The 23,127-nt window shown below is 33.3% G+C and overlaps 2 protein-coding genes across 6 annotated transcripts in view; one reads left to right on the top strand and one right to left on the bottom strand.

Annotated features, from left to right (window-relative positions):
* Positions 1–23,127, top strand: part of LOC128186530 (alpha-2-macroglobulin-P-like) — a 147,427-nt gene that overhangs the window by 46,353 nt on the left and 77,947 nt on the right. The gene's annotated exons all lie outside the window — the stretch shown is intronic.
* LOC128186537 (FMRFamide receptor-like) lies at positions 621–22,195 on the bottom strand. Of its 3 annotated transcripts, none has more exons than XM_052856347.1 (2): positions 22,010–22,195; positions 621–2,746 (listed from the first exon to the last, which is right to left on the bottom strand). In XM_052856347.1, the coding sequence occupies exon 2, from the start codon at positions 2,296–2,298 to the stop codon at positions 1,165–1,167; it is 1,134 nt and encodes a 377-aa protein (XP_052712307.1). In that variant the 5' UTR covers positions 2,299–2,746; positions 22,010–22,195; the 3' UTR covers positions 621–1,164. The 3 variants fall into 3 exon arrangements, with proteins under 3 accessions (XP_052712307.1, XP_052712308.1, XP_052712309.1); XM_052856348.1 differs by lacking the exon at positions 22,010–22,195 and adding an exon at positions 7,115–7,826; XM_052856349.1 differs by lacking the exon at positions 22,010–22,195 and adding an exon at positions 4,090–4,148.

Here is a 23,127-nt window from a genome sequence, read left to right on the forward strand (position 1 = left end):
AATTCATTCCTAACTTCAGGTAATTGTTGGAATGACCATATGTTATTGAAAAAATGGACATAAGTGTGAGACACATGGATGTCACAGTTATAACATAGACAAGTAACCATAGCCGAGGGCAAAATTCTAGATAAATATTGTGAGGGACCATCTTAAAATTTATGAAAGCATCAATCCAAATATCAAGCCAAACAGAATCTTAGCTGAGATTATATACAATGTTCCTCTAAATGAAAACAATAAATATTCTTATGAGAATTTTGATAGTTGTAAATATGTCTTTGTCGTTGTGAAATTGTCTGAAAAGCAAAAGGTTTGGTTCAGTAGAATGAGAATAATGACAGTGGAATGAGGAGCATTGAGTCTTGGCATGTGTCAACAAGCAAAGGAAGTTGTTAATATTGGGAATGCAATGAATAATGAAGGAGTTACTCTATTATCTAGAATTACAAGTGCAAAGTTAAACTCTAAAGAATGGCCTGACATTGGAAATTGTTGTCTTATGGCAGTGGAACCAGGATCAGCTTTGAAATTATTACACAAGGGGGAGTAATGAGAAGTTGGGTTTCTGCTGCTCATCTGTCATATACGTATATGTGTAACGACAACTAATGTCTATATCAATTTATATCAATTTATTTTTACACCAATGATAACAAGCAAACATCTCTAATGACACAGCCAGTATTCAAAATTCAATTTATCATCAACGCAGGGATTCACAACATTGAAACTGGAAATTGTTTAGTCATATATACTTGTATACACTTCAGTTAAAAGTGAGTTAAATGGATGACTGTTAAACATAGTCACACACAATAATCACAGAATCACTGACCAAAACAGTGGAATTTGACAGAGGAAAAAGACATAATCCATTATCAGTACATGTACGTCCAATAATTCTTGAAATAAAGAGCATTACTCATTTGAAGTGGCTTTTTTAAGTATTATTTTCATGAAATTTTAAACAACTAAATCTGTTCATTTAATCAGTGTGAAATCACCTCATGCCTTTATCAAATGAATGCCCAGTTCATTATGGTCATCAATAAAGATGCTGAAAACTGGTCAGTTGCTGAATTAGTCCAAAATAATGTAGACAGTTATCTTATAATTTCAGTGGATAAAGCCCTTCACTTCCTTGGGATTTTCCACTGTTTTTTATATATGATTTTTGTCTTTGATGGATATCAGCATCACTGTTTGTGGCTGTCTGCCACTGTTTGCTGAGGACTGGTCGGCCTCTTCCATGTGACGAATTGCACGAGGAAAAGAACATAGAAACTCATGTAGAGAATGGCGAAACGGAGCAATGATGACATAATACAACACAAAATTCACTGAGAAGTTGATACATTGTAGCGTATTGGTGACTAGGGATACAATAGCATAGCTGAACCCCTGGTCCTTGCTCAGAAGCATGATGAATTTGGTGATTTCTGATGGAGCCACAAGGATGAAGAAGAAGATGATGATAGTGACCAGGGTGATGTTAATTCGGCGATGAGCAGACAAGCAGGAGGTGTCGTCCCGACTATGGAGCAGACGAAGTTGTCGGCTTTGTCGTAAGGCGCGAATTAATTGGAGATTACAGTAAAGTAAGATGGATAATGGTATGAAGTTTCCAAATACAGCCCACAGTAGTTTGTGTGTGTACTGGAAGGAGGAACTTTGGAATAAAGAGCTCATTTGGATCTGTGTGTAGTCCTCTTCTGCACAGTCGTCTGTTATATAATGCCAAAAAGACACAAGGTTGAACGCAATAGAGATGAGAGCCACCACAAGTATACCTATACTAGTGGCTTTGATTGAGATGAACTGACGTGAGCGGAATGGGTGACATATCGCCAGGTATCTCATCAATGCAGTTAGTACTGTCAACATGGTGCTACTGAATATAAAGATACTGATTATGACGGAACTGTACATTGTGTAATACAACATGAAATCACTTCGATGGAAAATTTTCTGGTTGAGAGTTTGAAATCCAACAGGGAATGTAGCTATGCAAAACATCATGTCGGATACTGCAAGAGACACCAAACATATGGTCGTACAGTATTCCACTTCATCCAGCATTCCTGTATTCTTTTTCTTTGTAAAAATGATGACATTTAGAATATTACCCAGAATCCCAAATGAACAAACAACAGGAATGATTATGCTGTATAAGTAATACTGCAGTGCTCTCAGTATCTCAATCTGTTCATCCGTGAAAACCAAAGTGGAGTTCAAATCCTCTTCAGCACCATCAGACGAACAGTTTATGGTCAAATAATATGACTCGTTAGCCATGTTTGTCTTTTATTTCGTATTTTGGTTCCACTTTCAATATCAATGAAAAATTGCTTCTACTTGTAGTAATCGAGCCAGTATCTTCCTATTTTTTGCCACTCTTCAGTTTTGAATCGTTTGATGTTCCATTACTGGAGTGTCTACATTGAACACAGGTTACTTAAATTCATTTGAAGTTTGCTGCCATGGAAGGATGTCTTGAAATCAGTTTAGATTATTTACAGGAAGTCCGACAACATGCCTGGATATCAGACTATTAGCATCTTCCTTTTATTTATTTATCTTTCCCTCATCTAAAAGATTTTATTACACTTCTTCCAAGATATTGACACTAAGTAGTATATTAGCACTTCATAAAAAGGATGAAAAATATTTTTGTTTCATTATGGAGCCAGTTTCTTAATGGAATCCAATTGTGCTTCTTCTTCTTTAGCCATTCAGCTTCAATCTGAAATATCAACAAAGAGCTTTATATTAATTATCCATCATGACAAAAACAAGCTAATGTACTCGTTAAGTCAACAAAAAAGCTGTGAATGAATTTTTCAAAAACGGCAAATATAAGTGGTAAATTAGAACAAAAGCCCAACCACTGCATCATGCGAGGGCTTCTTTCTATCTGACGACAACTGTGCATGACAAATTGGAGGAAAGGTCTGCAAATAAGGACCAAACTTACTTAGGGTCTTAAATCGAGACACCAAATTGGTGATCATTTGTACATGATTTAAAAGGACAGAAAACTCATTTTTTAAGGGAAAAAAATGGTTTTTCAAAGTTAAATGCAATTTTAAAACAATATACATTTATGACATGACAGTTAGGGAAATATGAAGATTTATTCCCCCAAGAAAAATCATATTTCCCAAGGGCTTCACCCATGGGAAATATGATTTTCTGGAGGAACAATTTTTCATATTTCCAAAACATTCATGCAATAAATTTTTTGTTATACCATAACAACAAGATTATACATAGCACATCGAGTTCTAATTGTTTTTTGACTTCTGAAAGCAATAACTTCTGGAATGTTTTATTTTCTGTGTTATGTTCTCTCTTTTTTCATTTTCAAATCATTTATAGTAGTTACCGGTAAATTGGTTTTTGTGATTTAAGAGAATATAATGATTAATTAACTTAGATTTAATCATGGATGTTCAGTTGTTACATGGGAAATGTGTAAATTTTTTATTTGTGTCAACTTTTGCAGTTTAAAACTTCAACAAAATAAAGTAATAAACTAAACAAGATAATGAATAATTAACAAAACCATAGCATGTTTGTGTGCTAAAGCATGGAATTGTAGTACATGTACCTGTTTTGATTAAGTTTGATTAGATTCATTTCTATTTTAATGCAAATCAGTTCACAAGTAAAGAAGGCATTATGGTTGGTTCTAACATTTCCTGGCGATGTAAATGAGAGGAATAATTTTCAGTCCCCTGAACGAGAGCTGGGCTATCTATACAGATCAAAGCGTTGTTACTGGATTTTATGCCTGTGATCCCTTCTCCATATCACAGAGCAGTGTGTCTAGGTTCCATTGAGTTAATGAATGAGCAATCAAAAAACATGTCAAAAATATATATCACCTTTGATATATTCTGGTAATGGTGTTACGAAACACTCTTTATACAGGAACTTAGTGAGTTTTGTATTGAATGACGGAACTTCTTGGTTGAACAGTAGTACAAATATGTACAATGTATGAAAGCTCCATCTGTATTATGATGCACTCAGAAAAATATCTTTTGATAAACAGATACAACATTATGAATTGGAATTACTTACTTTAAAAAGTGCTTAAACTTTCCTTTTAAATGTCAGATTATTTTTTTCTTAAATTTTGGGAACTGAAAGTTAAATATAAAGATATCTTAGATCACATTACAGTGTAGAATGGTCAGATGTGTGCTATGTTACATTAAGTCTTACACATGTATATGAATGACCTTATGTGGTCAAATATGGTTAAAGGTACAGATTGATTCATTAATGGGATCTTTCAAGTTTTCAATGTGATTACCAGGGATTCCTAATTTTGACCACAAGAAGCAGTGATATGTTTCAAGAACATTCCCAGTCAAATCAAGTCCTCCTTGTTCAGTTTTCTAATGCTTAGATAGTTTTATATGGTTTGTTATATGGGTGCATTGTGCAAGATGAAAACCCTATGTTGATAATTGTTGACTGCAAGGAAGCTTTTAACAAAGCTCAAGTTACTCACACAGCGCAAAGCTTTATATTAGTTTCACAAAAAGCTGTCATTTCATTCCAGTTTATGAACAATATGGCAGCTTGGGCACCAGAGATACATGATTAACAATAATTCTGAATCTCAGGGGAAGGACAGGATTGGAGAATTGTCAAGTCAGAATGGAAACTGGTGGCCTAAATGATGTCATAAATGCATGAACATCTGTACATAGACAGACATGTCTATAAAACGAGTAGTATTAGAGCCAACTGTTTTTATCAATAAGTGCATGCTTTCAGTCTGTACATTTCTCTGCTCATCCATTAATTATCATATAAAGAAGTCCCTTGATCCCTTTAACTGGGTTCATGCACACATGTGTAGATTCTCCCTACCCCTCCCTAAAAAACGAAACGAAATTTTGCAGGTGATAACAGTGGGGTAAGCATTTTTCACACGTGTTCCAGTCAACACTGACCTGCTAGTCAGCCTCAGTGATATTACAGGTATGTCTCCAACCTTCATGAGTCTCAGTGATATTACAGGTATGTCTCCAACCTTCATTAGTCTCAGTGATATTACAGGTATGTCTCCAACCTTCATTAGTCTCAGTGATATTACAGGTATGTCTCCAACCTTCATGAGTCTCAGTGATATTACAGGTATGTGGCCAACCTTCATGAGTCTCAGTGATATTACAGGTATGTCTCCAACCTTCATTAGTCTCAGTGATATTACAGGTATGTCTCCAACCTTCATTAGTCTCAGTGATATTACAGGTATGTCTCCAACCTTCATGAGTCTCAGTGATATTACAGGTATGTCTCCACTCTTCATGAGTCTCAGTGATATTACAGGTATGTCTCCAACCTTCATTAGTCTCAGTGATATTACAGGTATGTGGCCAACCTTCATGAGTCTCAGTGATATTACAGGTATATCTCCAACCTTCATTAGTCTCAGTGATATTACAGGTATGTCTCCAACCTTCATTAGTCTCAGTGATATTACAGGTATGTCTCCAACCTTCATGATATTACAGGTATGTCTCCAACCTTCATGAGTCTCAGTGATATTACAGGTATGTCTCCAACCTTCATTAATCTCAGTGATATTACAGGTATGTCTCCAACCTTCATTAGTCTCAGTGATATTACAGGTATGTCTCCAACCTTCATGATACACATCATATCATGGCTGTCTCAATGATATATTGAAGAAATTTTTAAGATTATATACCCCAGGTATATCTGAAAATCTCTTATCATAATCCTGTACTTAGGTTTAACAATATAGATATGAAAGGCAATGCATGCACATTTTAATTCCATAAATCTGGGTTATTAAAATTGATGGTGAAACTTGATAATTCTTAATGATAAAATTTTTCATTTTGTCATGGTATTCAAAAAATTAAAAAAACAAATAATGGTTTCACAGCTATATAGTGTTTTATCTGAAATAATTTGTCAGCTAGGAAAATAAACTCGTAGAGTGTTTTCTATAATGTGAAACTTAAAACTGAGTGGAAATAAAGAAGGGTGGGATGGAAAGTCTGATGTCAAGTGATTTCCACACATAAAGATATTAATCAGAATTGAATCAATAGAATTAATGTACTTTTATGTTGTTCCCTAACGTTTTAGTCAATGCACTTGTCATCCCATATACATGTATAATGCTAGTACTGGCATGTCATAGCTAGGGCCAAACTGACACACTGACCTAAAGTTCTGATGTTTTATGTCTAGCAATGGAAAGAAAATAAAGAACAGAACAAGAACGAATTGGATACAGTAAGAGTAACAATTACTAAATGCTGCTACAGAAATAAAACAGGGGATGGCACAAATATCTCTACCACCCCCCTCCCCCACACCCTCCCCACCCCCATAATATTGAGGAAATTAAATGAAATAAATGCTAGAATATAACAACTAATTTAATTTAAAAGGATTTTATTAACCAGGTTTTTTAAATGAAAAATCCCCCTATTGTACAGATAACTCCTCCTACAGGTTTCAAGATAGGCTGTTGTTGTAATGCAGATGAATTGAACATGTATCAGGGATATGCATATATTCTTGGATTTGATCTTTGATTATTCATGGAAAAAATACCACCTGTTAAACAAAGTTAATATTTGGCAAAATATTGCATATAGAATACCTAATTTTTCTGGAGGGTTTATCAATTCAGGGTTGACAAATGGATTATGGATACTGTTTACACAAATGAAAACCTGGTTTGCTGTCACTTTTTACAAACATTATAGAATTTCATTTTTCATTTATATGCACTCTTGTTGTCTAACTACAACTTGTTTAAAAATGCAGAAAAAAACAAAACTCTCATATATTAACCAACATATTAAAAAAAGCTACCGACTCTTATACTGACTCAACAAGTTCAAGACTATCCTGATAGCATCTAAAACTCTGCCCTCTTTCATGTACTGAACAGATGGTGCATGATACAAGTTAATTATATTTATTGAAAACCATTTTACTGTCATTGTCACTAGTTAAAGGAAAGTGTTACTCTTGGTGCAACTTCAAAGGCAATTCAGATAGAGCAATTTCTTGTAACAGACAATATTTGTATCACGGTAGCACTTACCAGTAAATGTTCAGTTCTGCTACTTTTTATCCTAGTAAGTTAAAGGACAAGAAACCTGGTTAAGAATAGTTACAGGTTCATCTACTCTGTGAAAGGGAGCAGTTAGATTCCCACACTAATAGGAGGCATCCCAACAATGATCAAGGGTGAAACCTATTCCCAAAAGTAATAAAAAAACAAGTGAACTCAACACTCCTTTTGTCAGTCTTTATGATGCGAATAAATGACCAAGAAGGCAATTTCTCCATGCCCATGCATTCAATTTCCATTATTTGCTAATTGATGCCATAAAATTGGTAAAGTGTAATTAATAATAATGAAGGATTGAGAATTGATAGCTGCCAAGACCCTAGGATTGACCTTCTAAGTATGGATGTTTAATTTTTTGCGTGATTTATTGCCTGAGAAAAGGCAAGCGGTGGTCAGTGGATCGATTCATTAGGCAGCACAGGGCCAGACTGATGGATGCTGGCCTGTGTGTGGTATCATAGAGCTAGCTGTTGTTGAGTCCTTATACTTTGAAGCAATATATTCTTCATTGTTTTTTGGCAGTTTTTATGTTGCCATAACTTCTTACATTACGGAAGAAAATGTGTGAAACACAAAGGAGTAAAAGCCGTTACCACATAATGTTGCAGTTATATCATCATGTTTATTAGAAAATCTGTTTCAAAGAAGCTGCTCTAATGCTGTATCACTTGTCTATTAGTTCAGCTGTTTTTCAGTCATGTGAACATTTTAAATTAGCATGCAGCAATTCTGATGGCGGCAATTGTTCTCTCATTCTTCTAGTACTCAAAAAATTTAGACACAGAGAGATTTTTAACAAAATCTAATGGGATATTAAATTGCTTTTACAATAGAAGAGGAGTTCATTTAAAAAATCTCATCCACAAAAATCAATTCAGATTGTCTAGATTTGTGAAAACTAAATCAAATTAAAGAAATATTGTTAGATTCAAAGACGAAGAAAACTACACCTCAAAGAAAAGGTTCTTTTAAGATCAATATTGTTTGCATTACTTTATAATTCAATCTGATTTCCCCAGTTCTGGGCTACAATTTGGAGAAGTAACTAAGGACAATCAGTGTTGTAATTGTTCCAGTATAACTCTTAACTTCATAAACATCTCATTTTAGCTAACTGACAATTAGTTGATGATTTGTGGAGATTTCGTAAGTTGTCTGATACAGACGAGCTGCCAATCACAGTGGTAGACTCCTTACAAAGGTGAAGTCAGGAGAGAGACTACCAAATACATGTATAGAACCCAAGCTGATTAAAACCAGATCCTCGATGCTCGATGATTATGTTGAATAATGATTATGTCAATATGAACCATTAATAGCTACATTTCACTAATTATCATCAAGTAGGAGCATCCAGGATCTGAAATTAATCAGATAGTAAAAAGAACCAACATTTCATGCATTGATCATCCTTTGCAGAACATATCACTGTAACCATAACAAAGAAAGGACCCGGTAGACTTCATGCTTATCCAATTTCCCCTAAGGAACTAGGATGATAGATAAAAAGATCTTTTTTGTCCAACATTTTAAGTAAAATGTAGAGATCCTTTTAATACTATCTATATTTCTGTCCTAGTGAACCCCCCCCCCCCCCATGTTTACATAGCAAAGAATTGTAAGCTCTGCAACTCTCTTAAAACTCAACAAATGACACTCAAATTTTGGTTGCCTTTTTTAAAAAAATGCCTTACTGGAGCATTGTAAAGATGAATATCAGAAAAATAATTTTTGACAAAAATCGTGAGTCTACCCCTTTAAGTCACTGCTTCACAATGTTCAGGTGAGCATTATAGCAGATAGCTAGGACTCAACGTTGGTCTGGTTTAACATCAAGTCTATACTTAGTTGCAGATTGTTTTTCTAAGAATTCATAATGGATTTTAATTCATTAAAGGTCATATGAAATGATATCCTGACCATATTGAGTTATATACGGGAATGAGTTCATAAGTGCCTATTTAATAAGACTATCATTGTTTTTTTAATATTTTATGCAAAATGTGAGCGCCACAGTCGATCAAAATCACTTATTCGCGAAAAGGAACATTGACTTACGCGGCTTACCTCCCTTGCTTAAAACGTCAGTAAGACCCAACAGCCATATAAAGCTATGTTGTGAATACAAATATCCATGTCATTTTGCAGCATTTTAAAAGAAAAAAAAATACTATTCTATATAAAAACTTGTATAATTATAAAATAATCACCCACGTCAGTATTTTTTCTCTCAAGAAATGAAATCATGTGAGTTTATATTTAATAGCATCAGTATACATATTCAGTTTCGAGACTGCACGGAGAATGAATGATTTTCTTCTTAACCCACATGCAAGTTTAATATAATTTTAATATATGCATGTATATATGTTTTATCTCGACCTTTTTTATGAAATTGACATATTCAAAAATAACTGATCGTTTTTTTCCCATTTGCACGTTCATGCGATTCATTAAGATTTTTTTTCTTAACTTATAAGCCTCGTGGTGCCTCATTCGCTTCACGATTATACTGTTTGTTTCGCTTTCAAATTCACAAATATGTTACCATTTAATTATTTTTAGTCTAGGAGAAATTTCTTCAAATGTTTTGTTTTTGAAACGTGTACTTATATTGATATGTGCGGTGTTTTGATTTTACAAACGTGTATACATGTGCGGTGTTTACTCACAGATCCCTTCTCTCCCACTTCCTTCCGCAATTTTTTGTTTCGTTTTTTTATCATTATTGATGCTGTTACTTAAAATCTGTTGATTATCTTCACATTCGTTCACAACTATTTTTATCAAACAACCGATTTATTTTATTTCCAAATCCTTAAATGCCATATTTCCGCGATCTTAAAAAAACGTTATAATTACACGTGTACACAAAGTATTTTCTAAAGATATTGCTACATGTATATATCAATAAGTCAGAAATTAATATTATTTCAAAATAAAATTTAAGAATAATTTTGCGGCATTTAACAGCAGCTCTTAAATACAAACTATGTACACAATGCCTCAAACATTTTCATTGGCCTGTCTTATACTTTTTTATGTGACAAAATAAATCAAATCAATTAAAATGCTTTAATTCCCTTTAAATGTAGCTCAATCATTATACGTACCGAAGAAGAAAATGATGTTTCTATTTCAAAAGAATAAGCATAATTCATTTATATATAATCAGCTGTTAATGTTGGAGCATTAATTCTTTCGTTAAATTTCGACTGCAGTACGGGATCTTCATCATGAAAGCTTATTCATTAACGACCAATTAAAACTAAGTCATCTGTAGGCTACTACGAAATCAAATTATCTCATTTGAAAAGAAAGACACGTTCATATATGCAAAAATTACTAAAATTTAATCGATAAACTTCTTTAAAATTACACTAGTTTTAATGCAGTGTTTACATCGGTGGGTCTGTGTGACGTCATAAATCCTCAAAATCAAGAACGATAAGCGGGGAAGAATTTTTTGAGGTGCTCAGTTTTCACGGTTATTTCTCAGTAATGCAAAGGCAAAAAAATCTTACATCACGTATTTTAACATTTGTTTATACCAAGCTTTATATTTATGAAAGAAAATCATAGTGTTAAAAATCGTTTCATATGACCTTTAAGGTTCGTTTGAAAGCTGAGGTGTTGTCACATTACATAGATTTCTATCCCTTTTCCTTGATTTATCAGAAACTTGAACTAAATCATAAATAAAGCTCTTCGTGCTACCCACAACTTAAGTACTACTGTAGCACTGAGAAGGAAGCACTGATCAGGGAAATCACTGGGCGGAATATTTTTGCACAAGGTTGTGGAAAAAATAACCCTCTTTGGTTCTTTCTATTACAGACATGATATTCTGCTTGATTTTGCTAATAAAGGATTATCTTTGGTGCACAGGGATATCATTAATCAAATGTTTGCATTATTACATCGCTGTCCTACAGTTCTGGATCTCTTAGATGTATCAGTCAATCTGTTGCATATTTCTAAATAATGGCTGTTAAGATCTCAGACCAGTTTATGAATAATGTTTATTTTAGGATCAGAGATATTATATGTTCTTTGTGTGGAGATTTTGTCTTCTATGTCGTTATATTATTTGTAATGCTAAGCACCAAACCCACGAGTTCAGGTGTATTATCAAGTGTATCAGGGATGTTTACATCAAATATTTCCTGGTTCACAATAATTTCGAAAACATTGTATCATATTTAACTTCTGTTGGAAAATTCCTGCTGAGGCTGTCAGAATTGGAGGGTGTAGTTTCCTAAATGCCAGCATAATAAATGCCAATGCAACATGGCATATTTATTGTTTGGTCAAAATAAGAAAAAGGAAAAAAAATAAAAGATAAAGGTAATAAAAAAGATATTGAACATCATTGTGAGCATGATCTGAGCATTTTATATTTGTTATTGAATAAGGAAAAATTACTAAATTGAATTCAAGTCTTTTAGAACCATTTTAAGAAGACTTTTGGTAGGATGCAATTATTCATTTCTTGCATCAAAACTAAAGTTAAAGATGACATGGTTTCAAGAGAAATATGCTCCGATTGCATAGTCTTAGCTTAAAAGCCAGACAAACCTTGCTGATTTCAAAGAGCCAGGGCTGAGTGGCCATGCAGCAATGAAATATACAGGCCTACATCATATTGCTGTTTGACAGACTACTCAAAGTCCACGTTCTTGTTAAACTGGTTCAGACCTGTAGTCTGGATGTCAAAATGTAATGCCTATTGTGATTGGGGTCATACAATGGTACTTTTCATACATGCTTTAAGCCCCTTTCACAATTGGCGCACGAGCAGAAGCGACTGAATATTCGTGTGACCGAAAAAATTAGATATGATTCATAAAGTGTTGCCGAAATAATCGCATTTGAAAAAAGTATTCGTACAAAATTCGCACGATCTAAGCAAGTGTTGTGCGACGTAAACGCATTAAATCTTGCGATATATCTTGCGTCTATATGCGACTGTTTTACAATGAAAGCGACTGTTGAAAGATAATGCGATAGGATCGCACGAGAGACCAGATGATCGGGCGATTGAACATGCGCCAATGCGATTGGATGTGTGATCATGCGTTCCATGGTACGAATGCTCGTGCGAGTCAGAGAGGGTATATATACCGCCCATTTCCGACGCTCTTCAGTAGACATAGTTGAAAGCGAGAGAACATGCCGCCCAAGAAGAAACAGAGATGCAGCAGCATTTATTATTACACCTCAATATGATTATTCTATTATCTTTGATTGATCTCGAAAGTCACGTGGCAGGGTGATTTCATAGGAATGAAAAAGCTTTTAATTATTTAATTATTATGATTCTTTATATTTCACAAAATTAACTTAACTATCTATGATTTGAAATTAAGAAAGAAAAGTGAGACAGTAACAGAGGAAATCAAACAATCAAACAACTTTTAGAAATCAACGTATTTTGTATAATCATATGTTGTTCGTTTATTGCATTAATGTTAAGGGAATATGACGATTTATTCCCCCAGAAAAACAAATTTCCTTCGGGCGATGCCCTGGGGAAATATAAGTTTTATTAGAGAAATAAATCTTCATATTTCCCTAACCATCATGCAATAAATGTATATTGTTGAATTGTGGTCTGAAACAGAGATGCTTATACATGGTATATATTCAAATGGCAAAGCAAGGCATATTACGCTGATAAGTCGTGCAATGATAGTAAAACGTTGCAAGATAACATGAGACATATTGAGCAACAGTCTCATGGTCGCACAATACGCGCATTAACAACTGCGATTCATCTTGCGACCTTTAAAAATCGTGCATCACTCTTGCGAGTACACAAAACATTGTAAAACGTTCGTACTAATGTTCGTGCGTTGCACTGCGATAATTTGGATCGCGTTCGGTCGCGTCTGAATAGTGTGCATGTCCACTATTCAGAGGAGACTTGATGCGACCAGTGAAACGTATGCAATGAATGCGAGAGCTCGTGCAACGTAAGCGAGGGCTCGTGCAACGTATGTGAGAGCTCGCGCGAGGCTCAAAAATTTCGATCGCAAAGTGGTGTAAAGTGGTCGTGCACCAATTGTGAAAGGGGCTTTATGTGGAAGTCTACCGCTTTTTAACTCTGTCTTCCTCCTGTTGCTTTTATTGGAAAATATACTGCTTTTCCAAGAATTATGTGAGTTGTTATGATGGATAGCTTTAGATAGCCACAACAGTTAACCTGACTTGCATTTGATTGCAATATGCTGCATGATTTGTGATAAGCATGTAAACTTCAATTTTATTATTGATTTGATAGTACATGTAGATTTTACTTCTCTTATTTGTTATTTGTTGGAAGCTTAAACCTATTTTTACTGAACAATGACAAAGAATTGTTCAAGTCTCTATACACAAAGATTTCTTCTTCCCCCCCAAAAAATAGCCTAATCAATTAGATGGTAATTAAATACCTGCAAACTTATTTTTAGCTGGTGTTGATATTGCTAAATTTGATATCCTTATTAATACTAATCAAAAAACCTATCTGTATATATAGTATATAAAAATATGTGCTTTGAATTATGCACATTCTGATATTTCATTGCTGAATTTATCCTTTATCAATAATGAAAAGTTATTATACCTTAAGGGCTTTTAATAACCTTATGTTGTATATTTGAGAAGCTAATTTGTCATAATCGTAAGACAGATGAGTTAAATTATATACTGTTTGAGTATAATGAATATCATATTTATAAGTTATGACAATACATTATTAGTTTTTTATTAATTGAATATGATATTTATTAGATATAAAGATACAGTATTAGTTTATATCTGCTTTATTAATCAGTTGTCAGCAGAATATAAGTACCATGGGTGTGGTTACTTTGTTTTGGTATTTGCCAGAAAACTTTTAACAAGTATTCTTTCCGCAAAATTAGAGGAGTCTTATTGGATTTGAGGTGTGATCAGAATCAGATGAATCTTACCCTCTGCAGACCCGATATTCTACAACTTCTGTACTTAAGATTTGAATTATTGAGACTTAAGTTTCATGTAATATTCAGACTGTTTCTTTTATTCATATATAAAATGAACAGAATTCTTTTAAAATTTTTTACAAATTTTTGATTATGATAAGTCTTTGAAAATCAAAGATTATATTTTCATAGCTTTCTAGAAGTAAGCTTAAGATATGAATTGTGAATTTGTTTGATGGTAAACACTCATATTTACATTTGCAAATATGTTTCCTTAGATAAAGCTATTGAAAATGTTCAAATCTGAGTGAACTCTTTCATGATGTCACAATGATTTACTCATTCACAAGCTTATCACTTGAAGGTTGCATTATTGTAAACATTAAAAAGTTTGAATGGTTTACCTTTTTCAAACATAAATATAAGTAATAAACTGCATTGAATGTTAAAAATTTCACTGGAATTTGAACTTGGTTGGTACATGATCAAATCTCTGAGATTAGCCCTTTGGTCTTCACAGGATTTGTACATGTGACCAACCAAGTTCATATCCTGGTTAACTTTTTTAAATTGCTGTTTATTTCTAAAATAAATGTAACACAAGTATAGACTGCAAAATTTGAACAGAATCTACCCTCTACATGTTATGTTCTTATATGAGAGAGAGAGAAAGAGAGAGAGAGAAAGAGAGAGAGAGAGGAGAGAGAGAGAGGAGAGAGAGAGAAAGAGAGATAAACTAGAAATTAGGGAATGGTTGAGTGAAGAGTTGAATACTTGCACATATATTTCCAGCATCTGTATCTTGTAAGTTGTTATCTGTTTTTCTTTAATCATATCTTATCTATTAGGTATAGCAGTGAGCAACAGGTGGCATTTTGAGATATGAATAAACAAACCGATAACGATTGATATGTGAGAAGGAGAAAATGTTATACACTATAATAATTGTGTGCATTGCTTAAAACTTGTAAAGATGGGGATAGGAGTGGGGGATGGGGTGGAATTACACTGGGAATGTTTGGTCCCATGAAATCAATGCTTAAATTCTACCAGAACATAGGAAACCACTACCGACTGTGGAGAGTTGTTGGCATCACTGCAATAATACATAGTACTATTTCTTGTTGAGCTTAGATTTGTTTTCTAGTGGTATTTTATCAAAGGATAGCTTTAAGTTCTCCAAAAATAGTTTTATAATATCACTTGATGTAGAGTTGAACTTCATGACTGATTATAGATTATTGTTTTCCATTGATTTTATAAAATATCGACCTGGTATAAAGGTAAAGAAACAGCTGTGTGGATATAATGGATTTGGGTGAATGTCCAGAATTTGGAAGTCCTTCTAAGATCATTATAATGGGAAGATCAGCTACGGTCCTTAGCTATTTCTCCATATGGGTTGTTATTTCAACAAGCTGGATTGATAGAATTAAACATTTTAAATTTGAAACATAAATTTTTTGATTGGTTCTGAGTGTCAAAGGAAACAAAGTGAGTTTCTTCTGCAAATTATGACATCTCATGAAATTCTATGATGAGGACACTTTCATACACCTATCCTCTTTAAAGAAGTGGACAGGCATAGATGATTGAAGGCTATATTTCCCGTCAATGTTTCTCATGAGAAAACAGTCCACCATTTATCTACTGTTAATCCACTGATAATCCATCCTTTTTAATTTTTCCACTACTGTCATTTAACAGTATTTGTTTCATTTATCTACAAAACTTTTCATCAGCCATTCATTTTTCATCTAAAGAACTTTTCTACACATATTTTTTCCTATTTATTTAAATCACTTCCATCTTTTTATTTTAATTGTTTCGTTTATCTACAAAACTTTTCATCAGCTATTCATTTTGCATCTAAAGAACTTTTCTACACATATTTTTTTCCTATTTATTTAAATCACCTCCATCTTTTTATTTTAAATGTGTCAGCCATTTGTCCATCAACTATTCATGTTGAGTAATAAAAGGGAAAACTTTTTTTCCCTTCATATATGTCCATTTATAGTACAGTCTCTAAAATATCCCTGGTTTTTTAAAGCAATTTCAAATATAAAAGCAATCTCTGAATATTGTGGACACAACAACATGCTGATTATTGCTTCTTCATTATCCCCTTGTGCAACTTGTTTTTACTTCCGCTTTGCCAGAGTAACTGCATACGAGGGTTGATTAGAATCAACTCTCAAAATTTGATGCGAGCAGGAGATGAAGTTCATCCCAATTTAATCAAAACAAGCAATTGTCTGAGCTGAATTTCAGGCTACATTTCCCGAATTACTAAAAGAAGAACTGGTTTATAATTCATGGTTTATAATTAGGAGAATAAAACTATTTTACTAAAGTTTAAAACATTAGTTGTGTGTTTTTGCTAGTAACTGGAGGAATTGTACAACCATATAAATGTACACCCCCCCCCCCAAAATGGATACACTCAGAGCATTCATTGGGATCGGAATATTAAATGAAATATTTTAATTCAGAAAGGTTTCAAGAAGAAAGATATTTGATCTCTTCAACTACATGTATATTCCTAAATTAAAGGCATATAGATAGACATGATATCTTTATGTTAAGGACACTTAATATGATAGGACATTCATTTTGGCACTCTTGGGGCCAAGCTGGATTTTTTGTTATTGGAGGAGATCAGAGAGATATTACATGCCATGGAATTAAATTTTTGCTTTCGTATATATAAAAGAAGAAGATTGCTGAGGAAATAGTTTAATAATTCATTTCAAATTAAGGCTCATTTAGAACGGGAAAGAATGGTGGCGGCCTCACTTTGAATTTTATGCCAATTCTTAGGTTTGTGGGACAAAAAACTGGGTTTAAAATGGAAATTTTTCTAAAAATGTTTGGCATATTCAAGCTACTAGAATAAATGTATAACTGTTTTTAATCCTGTTTGTTGCCAAGGCATGTTCATGTCAAAAATGCTGTTACAGGTAATAGTAGCTGTTTATTCGTATAAAAAGGGCCATGCCAATTAATTTACAAGGCACCTAGATGCACAGTTTCACAGTCATTATGTTTTGATTGATTTCTTCTATGATCTCTCATGATCACCGCCATTAAAAAAAAAATTGCCTAGCCATTATCTGGTTATCTGTAGATGATAGCTTATCTGAGAACACTCAAAATCTACATCTTTATTGAGTCAAACATGTCGACAACATACATCTGGTGTTCAAGTACTTGGATGTTGCAGGCATCAGTAGCCCTTTTCATAAAAAATCTTACGATCAATTCTTATTGTAAGTGAAAACTTAACCTTTTGTTCATTTTCACAAAATATCTTATGAGATTCTTGCATGTAAAATTTGTCATAACTTTATTATGATTGCATGTACCCTCTTGTATTTATTTCAAACTGTAAGAAATCATTACATGATTTAAAAAATACAAGAGAAACAGCTAATTTTAACATTTTGAAACACATTACACTGTTATTTGGCATTATGTAGCAGTTATTAATAAATTCTCCAAATAGGCAAATTTTTGTCGTAAGATTTTTCCACGTCACACTGAACACACATTGTGATTGTGACATTATTGATTCATACTACTGGTACATCACATTAATTTCACTCAATGTAAGTAGTGTACAAGCACTTTAGATTTTGTGTAAGAGATTCTTAATACAGTTGAACTTCGATATCTCGATCACTGATATCTCGAATACAATGTATATGTTGAAGTGATTTGTAAATCCAAACCACTTATTTTTTAAAGTATTTTACCCTCAATATCTCGAATACTTGGATATCTTGAAGTTTTGAAATAGTCCCATCCAGTTCGAGATAATGAAGTTTGACTGTATATTAATATTTTTGTGATAAGGGCTACAGCCTTAAATTACTAGATGAATTTATGTATTCTTCCTCCACTCTCCTTTTTGTTTTAAAGATGTAATACGTTGGCTTTTACATGCACTTGAACAACTTTTGGGTGTTTATTGTTGCAAGTATGGGTTAAAACTGCAGATATCTTGACATTTTGTTGCCTAAATGAAGCAATCTTTTATGAGCTAAAGATAAATCTTGGCGTTTGAATGAAATTAGGATTGCATGCAATCTTCCATCACTACCATAATGCTTGTAGCTATATATAGCTGTGAGAGTCGCTAAGAAATCAGAAACTCTATGAAGTCATCATTGATTTTTGACTGATTGAGATGGATGCTTATATTGATTCTGAGCAATATGTTTTGTGATCCCAATTGAGTATGCTGTGTTCCCAAACCTAGTTGACAATAATTAAACAATAAAATGCTTTCTTTGGTGATTCATATGGGTATGAAAGTAGCGACATTGCAGAAAAAATACAAAACCTGCATTAGCAGATAACCGGTATGTTAAATTTATTTGCAATGATTGCTACCTTCATAGCTGGCATGAATCATTAAAGATAATGTTTTATTATACCCCCGCTCCAAAGGAGAGGGGGTATACTGTTTTACCCTTGTGTGTCTGTCTGTCTGTCTGTCCGTCCGTCCGTCCGTCCGTCTGTCTGTCCGTCCGTAACAAAAATTTCTGTCGCATTTATCTCAGCAACTATTTATCGCAGATGCTTGAAATTTTAACACAGTATTTGTATAGGCATGCCATATCGTGGGATATATTTTTGTACCAATCAGATGTCAACTTCCTGTTAAATGACGACTTTGTTTATTTTTAGCCAAAATTTTCAAACAAATTTCCGTCAAAGAATTCTAAGCAACTGTTTATCGCAGATGCTTGAAATTTTTACACAGTATTTGTATAGGCATGCTATATCGTGGGATATATTTTTGTACCAATCAGACGTCAACTTCCTGTTAAATGACCACTTTGTTTATTTTTAGCCAAAATTTTCAAACAAATTTCCGTCAAAGAATTCTCAGCAACTATTTATTTATTTATTGCAGATGCTTGAAATTTTAACACACTATTTGTTTAGGCATGCCATATTATGGGATATATTTTTGTATCAATCGGACGTCAACTTCCTGTTAAATGACGACTTTGCTTATTTTTTAACCAAAATTTTCAAACAAATTTTCGTCAAAGATTTCTCAGCAACTATTTATCGCAGATGCTTGAAATTTTTACACAATATTTGTATAGGCATGCCATATCGTGGGATATATATCTGTACCAATCGGGTGTCAACTTCCTGTTAAATGACGACTTTGTTTATTTTTAGCCAAAATTTTCAAACAAATTTTCGTCAAAGATTTCTCAGCAGCTATTTAATGCAGATGCTTGAAATTTTAACACACTATTTGTTTTGGCATGCCATATTGTGGGATATATTTTTGTATCAATCGGACGTCAACTTCCTGTTAAATAATGGCTTTGTTTATTTTTTGCCAAAATTTTCAAACAAATTTTCGTCAAAGATTTCTCAGCAGCTATTTATCGGAGATGCTTGAAATTTTTACACAGTGTTTGTTAAGGCATGTCATATCGTGGGATATATTTTTGTACCAATCGGACGTCATCTTCCTGTTAAATGAGTACTTTGTTTATTTTAGCCAAAATTTTCAAACAAATTTTCCTCAAAGATTTCTTCGCAGAAATTTTAACACACTATTTGTGCCATATTGTGGGATATATTTCTGTACCAATCGGATGCCAGCTTTCTGTTAAATGTCGACTTTGCTTATTTTGCAGATTCACATCAGAGCGGGGGTATCACTAGTGAGCATTGGCTCACAGATATCTTGTTGTTTATATTTACATTTTTTTTTAACAAATTAATGAATTAATTGTAAAGTGAAAGTAAATAAACTACGCTAGCACTTTAAATTTTCACATGCAAGAGAATGCTATTTTCTACATGATAATGACACGGTGGTAGAAACAAAATATCACTAAACTCATCAAAGTCGCAAAATTACATACCGGTAAGTGATTTACTGCTGTTTAATGACAGGATAGGAACTGAAGGCTTTTATTGCTTCAGTAATAAATACCTTACTCACAATAAGGGAATGCAATGAAATTCTAAATTTACTAACAAAAAAAGAAAAGGAATAATTGTGACCATTAAATCATTTATCTTTGAACAGTCAGAGATTTTGTAGTATTGGTGCCAAGATTAAGATTTAATAGATTCTCTAAGATGTAAAAAATTCTCATTAGATATTAATTGCCTCAAGGAAATGAAGATGAAGAGGGAACTTTGTCTCCGAGGATTTCTCATCTGATGCAAGATAATGATGTAAGCTTCAATTTGCTGGAATTAGGCTATTTGGGTGAAATTTGGTAGCAAATGGGGAAATATAAGTAAAGACTATGCAGTGGTAGTGAAAAGCACAGAATATTGTAAATGCTATTGCAGAATTGGTAAAAACATATTGCAATTTTCTTGGATCAAAGATTTTTGTAATATGTTTGGTAATGTATCTCCTCAAGTTAATGTATGTGCACAGAGAAATAACCAAGTTTCCTGGTAACCTTAACAAGTTTCTCCATACAGTACTTATTGTTATACTAAAAAACCCAAGATTTGGTTAAGTTTGAGAGAGAAGCCTGTACTCAGGCAGCATGAAAATGAATCACAGGGAAAACATTTGTAAAACTCCAGCAATTGAGATTTAATGCAGGGGTGGTATAACTTCCGTTAACCCTGGACCTTCAGTATTTTAGTTGTTTACTAGAAATTCTGTTCCTTAACATAAAAACCATGGAAAATTTAGTTTGAATGCAGGTGTCTGTCATCTGCAGACAAGTTAATTCCCTATGATATTCCCAGCATTTTTGACTTTAATCGCTCTTTTTAATCACTCTTTTATGTAAATGAAATTGAATATAATTGAAGTTTAACTTTGAGGACCTTTGTATTAATTATTATGAAAATGCAGAGTTTGAGTTGTTCATTCTTTTGTGACACAAGGGAGACACTATTAAACTTTATTATGATGAATATTGCCGAGATTTACAGATTTAGGTACAATTCTGATTGCAAAAAATACTGATTTGCTGCACCTCTCCACTTTAACATTCAACTTTGCAGCATGTATTGATGAGTTGTAAACGAGGGAATTTAAAGAGCTTTGTTCTCTTCCTTGCTCGTTAAATAGATAATGTTTAGTGAGGTCTTAGTTGTTCATTTTAGTTTCACCAAATGCCTTTAGCACAATGAGCAGAGATACTTCACTTCCAAAATGATATTCTGATTATTCATAGTTACAGTTTATCTACTTATATAAGATCAGGCATTAACTAGACAAATGCTGTGATGTCAAACAGCAGTTTATAAAATTATCGAAGTCGACTAGAATTGATATCAACCCTGCGTAACTTCTGTCACAGTCCACTGTTTTCGACCAACAGATTGTGTTATTAACGTGATTGAATCTTAACTTGACAATCAATTTTGACAGTGGGAAATTGGAGAAAAAAACAGATAACAATCCAGATGACAGGAAGATGAGAGCTATTGGTTAAAAACTGTTGTTATACTGTTGTTTCATCAATATTCATGATGAACATCAATTTATTGTGGATTTTGTTGTAATATGGCATTATCCACCGAAATCAAGATTTTTTGTTAAAGGTTTTATTTATTAAGAACTTTGTTAATAGTTTATTTATCCTTAAAACAATGAATTTTATAACTAATCCTTGAAATATATGCTCTTGAAGATTAATGAGACCTCAGTAAGTTATTACAGTTTATCCCTATAATTGTCTGTGTGTTTGGATGCCTGTATGTGTTCAATTTCTGACAGATAGCGTACATTTTTATTAAATAAAAATCATTAAAATTTTCCTGAAAACAATATATAGGCACAAACTTCTAAAAAAAATTAAACCAAAAATTTCAGTTCCAAAAGTTACAAAACTTTAAGAAATGATTTAGATATCTTGACAGATATAGGAGAACAGATTTGATACAGAAAAGTACTCACTTGTCACTGGTGATAGAGTCCTGCCAGGCTAGTGCTATCCTCCATTGTTTTATACAGTATGAGAGGCATCAATCTGATCAATAAAGTCAGCGGATTTAATGCGACTCTCTCCTATATATCATTGCTGCCCTCCCATGCACCCCCTACTGCTGACGCTGCGCACTGGCTGTTAAACAGAAAATTTGTTGAAGTGATTGACAGCAAAAGAAAGCAAAATACTCTTTTATTGTTGTATTTTATTTCCCACAACAATCGCTCCGGTTCAAGGATTAAGGGATATATCATAGTTACGGTCTTAAGACCAGAGGATCAGACTTCTCTATTAATATACTAGTATATGAGTTATAAATAGCCAGCCAACTTCTCAAGATTGTTATCATACACCATGTTGCCCTGAAAAAATTATCATTATTCTTCAAGAAGGTTTTGTACATCATATCAGAGATGAAAGCTAATAACATAATAGATACATTGATAATTACTGCATCTACATTAAGATTTAGTATTCTTAGCCCATTTTAATATCAAAATTGCAGTGATATATCAAAGAGAGAAAAAATGATTTAATATTTGGTTATTCATTTAGTTTCTGTGCGAGATGGAAAAGAAAAGGTACAATGTGATATCCTGATATCAGAGTCATAGAGGAGTGTTTGGCCAAGCTGATCTACCATTTATACTAAAAAATACTTGCTGTTCTTAAATCATCAGATTCAGTTGATGGCCTCGATCAATAGAGCATATGTTCTAAAGTCCCAGCATGTCTATTTCAATCAGTTGACTGTAGAACAACTAAAAAGTATGTTGCTTCATTAAAAAAAATGTAAAATAGTTTCAAAAATGAGAAGTACCAATATCTGTCTTAAACCTGAATGAGGGGTATACACATGCAGAGCCCCTTATATCCATGCCTGTCCATTTTTCTAAACACACGCAATTATGAAGGGATCATCTGGAATTAACATGTTTTTAGATACGTTATTTCTTAGTTGCTAAGTATGGACTCATTAAACTCAACAAAAGTTGGCCCTCATAAAATTTTGACTTGACAATATACACAATTACTATACAAACATAAATAAGATTAACAAGTCAGAGTGTATTATCAGAGCATCCCC

The sequence above is a fragment of the Crassostrea angulata genome, chromosome 6, assembly GCF_025612915.1.
Source record: "Crassostrea angulata isolate pt1a10 chromosome 6, ASM2561291v2, whole genome shotgun sequence".
NCBI lineage: Eukaryota > Metazoa > Mollusca > Bivalvia > Ostreida > Ostreidae > Magallana > Magallana angulata.

Bases quoted from the DNA above. Each gene is read 5' to 3' on its own strand.
- LOC128186537 (XM_052856347.1), bottom strand. From the start codon at position 2,298: ATGGCTAACGAGTCATATTATTTGACCATAAACTGTTCGTCTGATGGT.